This window comes from Empidonax traillii, unplaced genomic scaffold (genome assembly GCF_003031625.1).
Source record: "Empidonax traillii isolate 1590-97213 ecotype Southwest subspecies unplaced genomic scaffold, ASM303162v1 scaffold264:size1143063, whole genome shotgun sequence".
NCBI classification, from domain to species: Eukaryota; Metazoa; Chordata; class Aves; order Passeriformes; family Tyrannidae; genus Empidonax; species Empidonax traillii.
In genome coordinates this window covers 153,615-163,898 of record NW_020955457.1, presented here as the reverse complement: position 1 = coordinate 163,898, position 10,284 = coordinate 153,615, and the positions used below count along the sequence as shown (strand labels likewise).

General features: G+C 36.8%; 1 protein-coding gene across 1 annotated transcript in view; it reads right to left on the bottom strand.

The window, feature by feature from the left end:
• LOC114060201 (lipoxygenase homology domain-containing protein 1) overlaps window positions 1-10,284 on the bottom strand; it is a 104,980-nt gene that overhangs the window by 49,842 nt on the left and 44,854 nt on the right. The window contains exons 14-16 of the mRNA XM_027889520.1: window positions 9,018-9,187; window positions 2,468-2,678; window positions 317-471 (exon numbers count right to left, since the gene is read on the bottom strand). Coding sequence (XP_027745321.1) covers window positions 317-471; window positions 2,468-2,678; window positions 9,018-9,187 — 536 coding nt within the window. The remainder of the gene's footprint in view (window positions 1-316; window positions 472-2,467; window positions 2,679-9,017; window positions 9,188-10,284) is intronic.

The following is a 10,284-nucleotide window of genomic DNA, read 5'->3' as shown; positions in this document are numbered from 1 at the left end:
AATATTGTGAATCACTGATTTTTTTTAATTCTCTTTTACCTATGCTGTCCTAAAGTTGGAACAGAAGAAGTCAGAAGCGTGATCACAGAGGTTCTTCTCAGTAATCTGCTTTGTATGTGCTCATGTGGAGCCTTTATTGTCATGTGGGAATGTTCTTCTACAATTGGTCTGCTGTGAATATCTGGATGATAAATTCTGTGAATGTTTCAAAATTTTTGCCTATCTGTAGCCAGATATATTCAGAGCAGGCATTAAGTGACACTTAAGGCAGTGCTATAACCCCTGCACATGTAAGTTCACATTTTAGTACTGTTACCTTATTTCTTTGAAATTTTCTTCCTTTTGTTAAAGATTTATGAAGTTTCCTCACACCTGTGTCCCCTCTTTTGCCATAGAGAGTGATATAAACATTTGCGAAAGTCTCTGCTCCCCAGCGATCACCAGTATGCACAGAGACAACATACTTATAGACTGTACAAAAGGAGAAAAAAAAAAAAAAGCTGATTAAGTACAAGGTATATTTAAAATAAAACAGCAACACAGAGTTAGACTACTCCTTGTTTTTATTTCTGCAGCTACCAAAAAATCTATTATTCAGTGATTGTAATGCTAAGCTCAAAGAAGGCTTTCTATTAATTTTACTAGAAATTTGAAGGAAATTGGACTTTGGACAATTTAGACTTCTGTAGCTTAAGCTACTAAAATCTAGATAAATTCTGTCTGGTTCTATTTTACTGTGCAAGATCTGGAAAATAAGAATTCATCTGAGTTAGTTCAGGGCCTGTCAGCAACTGAATTATCTTTGCAGTAAATAGTAACTAACACAGGTCAAAGAAGAAAAAGGTAATGCAAGTTAGAATAAGAGAGACAGATATAACATATCATCTGGATGCATGACATGACATACATGTACAAAAATTTTACAAAATGCACTTATTAAATTAAGGAAGGAAACTATAAACTCTTTGTCTCTATATTGCTCCTGTATAAATGAACTTCTACAGTCAGATTGGATTTTCTTCTGATGAAGATGTGAGAGACTAAAAAAAAAAGTTATTACCAGCTTGCAACAATTTGGCAGGGGCGGGGAGGGAGGCAGATTGGTTTTGCCAAGGTGGAATGGTGCTCTGACCCTGTACCTCACCTCCTTGAGAGTCTTCAGTGGAGCTCTCAGTCATTGGAAAAACAGGAACACTGCCCCACAACAGACCCCCTGGAGCCCCTACCCCAGATGCCACATGGTTGGCAGACTGGAAGCTCCACCTGGGGCAGAGGTGGCGGGGGAGGGGTGGCCACAGCAGTCCAGAGTAAGTAAAACCATCAAACACCATGAGGCTTGACTGTTGGTCACAGCCCTGTTGCCCTTGGATTTGTGGTAGCTGGTTCTACAGTGGATTTAGGGCAGTAGATATAACTCTTTCTTTCTCTCCCTCTCCCGACTTAAATCTGGATTGGTTGGAATTTGCTAAGTCGGTGTTTTGTCAAATACTTTATGTTGATTGAATGTTTGCTTTAAGCTTTTACTGAGTTTCCCTTATTTTTCAAAGTTGGAAAATGAAAGTCTGTTATTTTGACCTCCTGAAAACATCATCACGTTTTTCCCGCATGTGGCCCCAAGGTGTACAAGAACTTAAGGCCCCTCTAATGAAATCATTGGGCAGATTTTGGGGGCCTTATGTCTTTTTGGTACAAAAGCCCTTCGATGAGCTCATGAGGTGAGTCTGGGGTTTTACATAAGATCATTAAATTGCATATATATTCATCCTAACACAGAAAGAATCACCAAAATTTTTCAAATGTCATTTTTAATGTACAGTCCTCCTGAGTTAACATTTAACTGATGTAACACTATACTTGCTTTTAAGGTCATGAATAGGTTTGAGGTATTCACAGACTGAAAATTCTGGAACTTTAGCGAAGCAGTCAAGTCTCTAATTACTTTTATCTCATGTGTAACTGCTAACTTTTCTGAATAAATGCAGTACTTCTACAAGTCTTCGCAATCCAAGAGCACCTCCAAATATACCCTGAAACTCTCAGCATGGCAAAAAAGTAGTCCTTAGGGGGAAAAAAAAGAAATTTTTTGTACAATGAGAGTTACTTCTGATACTTATGTTAGTAAGTAAATCTATTAAAAGCCATTCAGTACTAATTAAATAGTAACTATACAACAAATTATTTCCATGGCTTTGAACATGTGCTTTTCTTTATAAGTATAATTATACTGTTCAATTTTGCACACTGAGAATCAGGCAGAAGAGTTAGCAACTGTAAAACCCAATATGCAACGTAACTGGAAAATTAAAATTTCTTAAGTGGTCAGCATTCTTGCACTGCATATATGAAGAAGGTTGCAATGGAGCCACCAAAGATATCAAATCCAGACAAAGCACTGCATTATATGTGCGGCATCGTTTTATTTTCAAGCAGTTAATTTACAGCATTTGTATCTTCTCAGTGGTTTTACCTGGTAAAGTTTTCTGGTCCTTGGTGACTGCAGGGAATTCTTTCACCAGCTCCTTGTCTTCTCTGAGCCAGCAGTTACAGTCAAAGTTCAGCACTTGTTTTGTGTGTAACTCTTCTAAGCAAAAAGACTTCAGATGCCAACCCTCAAAGCCTGGCACATCATCACAGCTGACTCGAAGCTTGTATATGTCTCCCAGATCTCCAGTCTCAACCTGCAACAAATGGGATGAGGAAGAATGTACTGTCAAGGCTGGTTCACTTTCAGAGATTTCCCAAATCCCTGTGTAGAATTCCTAAATTTAACAGTAACCAATGGAAAAGTTGAATCTGAGGCTGGGATATGTGTGATGAGAGAATCAATCCTTCTTTTTTTTTTTTGGTATGATCATGGGTGAGATTTTCTCTCTTATTAGTATTGTAAGCCTGATCCCTTACCTTCAGAGTGAGTTAAGGTTAAAATCAGAAAGGCTTGTGCATTTAGGCTCTTTAGACAAATCTAACATAAAGCTGTGACCCTAATGGATAGAGAGAGCATTAGCTTACAATTAGAGGTTCTATTATCAGCAGTCAAGTGAGGTATTACTTTAATGATGATTACTGAGAGTCTAGAATCACAGATTTAAGTTCCAAAAGACCTTTAAGGTCATCAAGTCCAGCCATTAACCCAGCACTGCCAAGCCCACCACTATACTATGTCTCTGAGTGCCACATCTACACATCTTCTGACTACTTCCAGGGAAGTATCACTCAACCACTGCCCTGGGCAGTGTGTTCCCAGTGCCTGACAACCCCTTTGGTGAAGAAATTTTCAATGAATTTTAATTTTAGATGATGGAATTTTAGAAAGTTTTAACTAAATTCCCATTTGCTTCATGATTTGGTTTAGAACATGACACTACTTTATAATTCTTTGTAAAAGACAAGCAATATTACTGAATAAAAAATAAATCATGAATGTCACAGAAATAACGCTGTAGGACAACACAGTTCTGTTCCCATACTACATATGGGAAATTTGATAACTGGTTGATGACTGTGGGCTTATTAAACTGTCCAACCTAGAGCTGTGGGAACTGGGATGGTTAAATTGAATGAAGTGCTAATGATCTGCATGACCTTAACCACTGCTTGTTAAGTTTTACGAACAGTGACAGCCTTTCACTGGGAAACTGCAAGAAGGACAGGGTGGGAAGTGTTTTTTGATTGAAACAACACAGAACTGTAATTTTTAAAAGGTAACAATTATTTTTAAGAAGGATCAAAGCAGGAAATGTTGCCGGTGGCCTTGTTCTCCTCCTATATTGTTTGTTTTTTTTTCTCACACCAGTCACAACATAAGATTTGGTGACTTTCCAGGAAGTAAATCCTTTGTGCACCCTATAGCATCATAGCAACAAATTGAAGTTAGACTTACACAGTCATGTCTTGGAATTAGCAACATCAGCAGCAGATTGGCTCCTAAAATAGAGCGCAGACCTCCTAATAGATGATTTATTCTGCTTCTCAACAGACCTCTGAATTTGACAGCCCTTCACTGCTGACCTTGCTTGCTTAAAGGTAGTTCATGTGTATTTGCACAGTGGACATATACATGTAGGGAAGTAGCAGCTACCTTATTCTTACTGGAGAGGAACCATATAAAAAATGTGGGTTTGTAATTTTGGAACAGTTGACCACCATCATTAATAACTGTTATGCAAATGAGAAATATTAAAACATCAGAGTATGAAGAAGAACGGAAGTGAAAATAAAGCAACTTGCCCAAACCATTTTACTGGAACTTGAACTGTTTATGATGTAGAACTTATGAAGAGAGACCTTTGGTAGGAAGGAACTGCTTTTGTTGACTTAAAAGATCCCTTCCAGTCTGAATTTCTCAAGCTAAGTGTTATAAGTGATTGGCATGCCACATCTACAAATTTTCAGTATTCAAGACATTATTTTTAAGGATCAGGGAAGAAATGCTTCCTATTGTCTATGTAACAGCCCTAAGGCTGCATGGAACCTCTCAGTTCCTGATCTGTAACTCCACAGCACTCATAACAGTCACACAGCATCAGTTTTACACTGAAGAGGGCATCAGATTTGTCCTCCCTCCAAAACTACCCTGCCCTGCCTGTCTGTACACATTCATGCTTACAGAACTTAAGGCTGTTCCTGACTTGGTCTCGACTGCTGCACTATAAAAAGTGAAATACGAGGGCAGAATTTCACATCAAGATTTTTTCATTCATGTTGTCTGTGTTGCAAAGGATATCATTAGCTGTGTATCATTAGCTATGGTGGACTAAGTGGACTAATTCCTTGTAAAATATGCATTCCACCTTATTAAACTGAATGGGAATTATTTGGGTTCATTGAGAGGAGAGTGCACAGGTTCTTCACCCATTTAAACTATGATCCTTTCACAAGCAACAAAATTATTGCTTCCTCCCTTCCAGAACCAGACTACAGACTTTTAAAATTACAACCTGCAGATTTTCTTTCTTATACTTGGACCCCCATGACTGTATCACACAGCTGCTCTAAATGCTGTGAACAACTTATTCCACAAAGCTCTCTGTTTGGGAGTTGCAGAAGTACAGGAGTTGGCTATTTTTATGTGACAAGGTAAGCTGTACCGCACATTTTACTTTGTTTTCTGCTACCCAAATTTGAAATTCTCTTGGTGTCCAAGTTGCCATAAATACATGTGCTAAAATGCTTGTAGGACATGCACAGATGAGATATATAGGAAAATAATCCCATAATACAGGACAGACTATTTAAGAACCACAGTTGTCCCTTTTGTTTCTAGAATCACAACTTCATTTATTTCTGTGACTCCCTTTGAACCACCAAGCACTAATAATCATACAGTTTACAAATTTGGAATTAAACATCAACTATTTTCAACTTAGTTTGTTTGATATTTCCCTTTTTTTCACGGATTAGTTTTTTTCCCCCACAGTTTTGGCCAGTCTTTTTTGTTCAGCTCCATCACTGCAACCCAGTGCTACCATTACATCATTCTTGTAATCCTTTTCTGAGCAATTTAATATGAACAGCTATTCTTTGGAATATGATATATTTTCTTTGATCCCATAATTGGCTTTTCCCTCCATCGATGGCTATTAATTGATGTAACATGAACTTCGAAGCAGAGATAGAACTATAATCCGTCACAAAGTATATATCCAGTGAATATCCTTGTTTTAAATTTGTAGACTGCTTGCAAGAGGACACTTTACCTTGTTCATTATCATAATTTCCTAATTAATGTTTCCATATTTATTTCTTCTGAGCAGTTTTATGTAATATCCAGAACTTGAAACTTTAGGTGAGTTGGATGTGATTTGTCGTATACTAAACAACATTACTTTTTCTATTACATGACTGAAAGGAGCATGTCTTATAATCAAGAGACAGCTCTGACAAAGGCACTGGATTTTTGAATATCTCAGAGACAGGTAACTGATGAAGATGATCAGAGAATTTCATAACAATTTAAATCTTTTAATTTTGACTCACACAGGGTTTCTCAAAAACATCATGCCTAATGTAATTAAAGCTTTGTAAATTCTACTGTTTGGGGGCAAATTTAAATTAGATTATTTTTAATTATTTTCAACTCTTTTCCCTATAAAAAAAAAAAAAAAGAAAGAAAAAAAAGGGAAAAAAATCCATAAATTATTCTAGTTAATAAGGTTTGGTCAAAGCACTCTAAAATTCAGATGAAGAGCCTTCTGTCATATACCCCAGAAATCCTGCTGCTTGTTGTTTGGAGCATCATCTCATACTGTGTCAAACACATGGAGTATTGTATTATGTGATTTGAAACTTTCTGTCACCTCATGGTTCTTAACACAAAATAAATTCCATACTTACTGTGTATTTACAAACAGTCCTACTTGCAGAGCTCTGCTGCTCATTTTGTACTACCTGTGATAGTGTTTTCAAGAGTAGTTTTAGGGATCCCAATCTCACAATCTGTCAGTTGATGTATCTTCGTGTTTTATGGTTCTCTGAATAAGAGAATGTGCACAATACACTAGGACTCTCCAAAGACATGTTCTGACAAGCTTACTCTGCATGCAACCAAGAAACACAGATGACTGAGAGGAAGATCTATATACTTTACAAATCTACTTATTCCATGTGAGACCAGCAATTGATTTTTACCATCACCAGACTATCAAAGACAAAAACTTTTGCTACTGCACTCATTTCTTGCCATGCTTCAATGCTAGAACTCCCATAAAACCTCATAATGTTGACACAATCACCTATTTCTAAATCTATTTTTTAAAATTAAGGTGTTCTAAATAAATTTATTCTTATTTAACCAGCTCAAACACTCTGCTATGGATTTCTGAGACTACTGAAACCCAAGTGTAGCATACTGCTATTTTCTCTCTTTTAATTTATTCCTTATGCTTGCTATGTGCAATTAAACTACACCTGTTCTTTCATAGGATTTGGTTGGACATATTTTGGATCGAATAATCATTCTGAATATGATACACATCTGTGCATATACTTGTGTGAGAGCACCTGGAAAATCAGGAATTTAGATGCCTTTCTGTCCTCAGTGTGCAATAAACGTATCTCTGAGATCAAAATTAAGCTTACTCTCTCAAAACTATGTGAGCTGCTTATAGCACATAACCTGTTGTTCTTTTAACTGCACTATATTGCTAAGGATGTTTGTCTAGGACCAGGATCTTGGGGGGGGGGGGGGGTAGTGTTTAAAAGTTCATTTACTCCTGCTTGTTGAAAAGCTGAATTCACTTTGTCCTCCTTGTGATATGCTCATGTCTCCAGCCTGCTGCTACAGTGAGAAAACATGAGCAAAGCTTCTGCATTCTTTTGCATGGTCTTAGTAAGAACAAAGAAGGGGAGAGCAAGAAGAAACTGGGTTTATTAGCTCAACCACCTAAGGAAGATAGGAAGTTATTTATGGAGATATCTGTGAATCCCCAAATGACCCTTTATATCAGACCTGCTTGTTCTGTAAGCTATGCTGTAAGTAATGTGGCAAAGGGATGAAATTTCATGCACACTAAATAACGCTCAAATAGTATTAACTCCTTCATACAAAGCAATAAAAACAAGGACACAAATATCTGTGGAGAAAATATAAACACTAAACCAAAACCAATCCAAAGTCTGAACAAGCATTCACAAAGCTGCTGGGGTGGAAGGGTACGATGGGTAAGGTACTGTGGTGTCTAGGACGGTGGACTATGAGGGACAACCATGACTGACACACAGCAATACTAATTTCTCCAGTGTAGTACCAATCATTGAAGTTAGGCAACCTTAAAGAGGAATACGTGACATTTGGGAAATTACCAACTTGTTGGGTGCAACAAAGGTCTACTTTATGCAATGATTCTTCCCAAAATTCAGTCAGCTGGTGTGGTTGCTCCATAGATAGATTCTGCCTTTAATGACCTCTTCAGTTTGGAAGCTTCTTTTGTTTCTCAATGTGTTTCCTGTGTGTTTTTTGATAAGCAGCTGCTTTCTTGTCTTTAAGAAATGCCATTTATCTTCTCATTTACTCCCCATAAAGTTCCTAAATTGCTTTGGCTTGTTATTTAAACTAAAAATTCAGCCTGGATCGGGTCATTACAATGACGCCTTGACATAATTTTCTAAATGTACTCTTGCCATTGTTTTCAGAATGTTTATTGCAGCCATTGAAAAGTCTTTCTGAGCTGTATAACACTGACTTGAATTGCAAGCTATTTGTCTCATCTTGCTGGCTAGAAGCTGCCAATCAACAGAATTTGCAGTGACTGAGCTTAGAAAGCCAGGATAGAATTTGAACATTAGAAAGATGTTTCAGATGAATCCTCTCAAAGCAGCAGCATGGGTGTCAGGTGTACAGGCGGTCAGGACTGTGTTAGGGTTGATTTTAATAGTGGCCGTATATAATCTATTGCTGCAGAGTTCATCACACTTTTATATGCATGAATGCATTCTCCAGTGATTTATGATTATCCAGAAAAATTCTCTGCCTGCTGGTCTGAGAGACAGAACTATCTTGGGGGAGAGTGGATACTACTTTACAAAGATGGAAATAAAGGAAAGAAAAGCCCATTGAAGTCCCCTGGGAATGCTGCCAAATCCTTCATCTTGTGCATTCACAAATAATTGTATATTGCCTTTTGAATGAACTTCAACTCAGGAATCTTTAGGGAATTAGAAAAAAATGCAAGGTGAGCTGGCAAATGCAATAAATTACAAAAAAGGGTCCATTTTTCTGCCCTTGAAGGCACTGAAAATTCAAAGAGAACACTGGAGCTTGCTATAGTAGAACAGGACTACCAGCAGGAGATGGTCCAAGACCTAAACTCATGTCATTCCATCTTTGTAAATAATTACATATTTTTTTTCCCAAAGTAACGTTATAGATATATGATGGTAACGTTATATATATATGATGTTAGTTTTGTACACACACACACACGGATGGATATATATATATATATATATATATATATATATATCACCTATATGGTAATGTCATGATAAGGTCTGTGTAGTATTGTATATTTATGACTTACAGTGAATTCATCAGTTGCTCTGGGCAGAAAGCACACATAGCCAGGGGTTTGTGGAGAAAGCAGAAGCTCATCACTTTTGCCCTTTGAGCCATAAATCACAAGGGTCCTCTTACACTCCTGTGGCTCTGGGGAATCTCCATCTGTTTTAACCTGCACTCTCCACCGTTGTGCTAAATAAAATAAAGACATCTTTAATATCAGTGTATCAGTTAAACATTTTTAGTATCAATGGTAGAGACCAACGGATGCCTTTGTTACTATTGCAACAGGGAATTTAAAGATTACCATGAACTTACATCCTATTTAATAAAGATAGACCGGTAGAAATTCTTTCTCTTGAAAATAACTTAGATTTGATAATCACAATTGTCAAAGTAGGTATGAAAGCAGAAATTAACACTGAGGAAGCAGGAAAAAGACTCTGCCTAGATTGTTGGGAATTTTTTTGCATTCTTTATAACAAAATAGTTGCTTTAATAAAGTAATTATTCTAATAAATTTCAGTTCTTAAAATGTTTTTTTTGTAACATGAAAAGGAAAACTAACATTCTGAAAGACCTGTATGTGGTCTTTTTGTAAGACCTGCTGGCTAATACACAACTATTTAAGCAACGAAACTTCCAACTTCTCTTTTACCATTTTTCTAAGCTTATTTGTCATGTTCAGTCTACTCATTTGTCAGACCAGATTATCCGCTAGGGTTGAATACAAAATTTAGGGAATTCTGAAGAGATGTTTGCACTGACCTCAGCTCATGGCTTAGGCCTTTCAGAGATAATTATTTGGTATATGACCTGTACTCATAACAGTGTTAGAAGTCCAGAAAGCAACTAAGAAGCTATTCCATGTGTGGGGAAAAATACAAGTGTTGTAGTGGACAGTATAGGTTAGGAAGTTACTTAGTGCTTGAAGATAAATCATCCTTTGAATTCAAATGAATTATGTGTTGAAAAGACACTTGGTTCTGCATACCAAAAGGAATTTAACAGCGGAAGGAAATCAAAAGTTTATGTTGACTGTGACCAGTACTCTGATGATATGGGATTAATGGGATTAATAAAAAAGAGAACTATTTCATGTTTGTATGTAAGCCTACAAAACAATATGTTAATAAAATAAATTTTAGAATCATTCAATGAAGAAATAAATTGGATGTGATTTTTTTTCTTGCAGTACTCTGTGCTTTTTTCATACCTTTTTTTTTCCTTCTTCTGCTTTGAGATGGAGACTGGATGAAAACCTGAACTGGTTTCCTTGATTTATAATT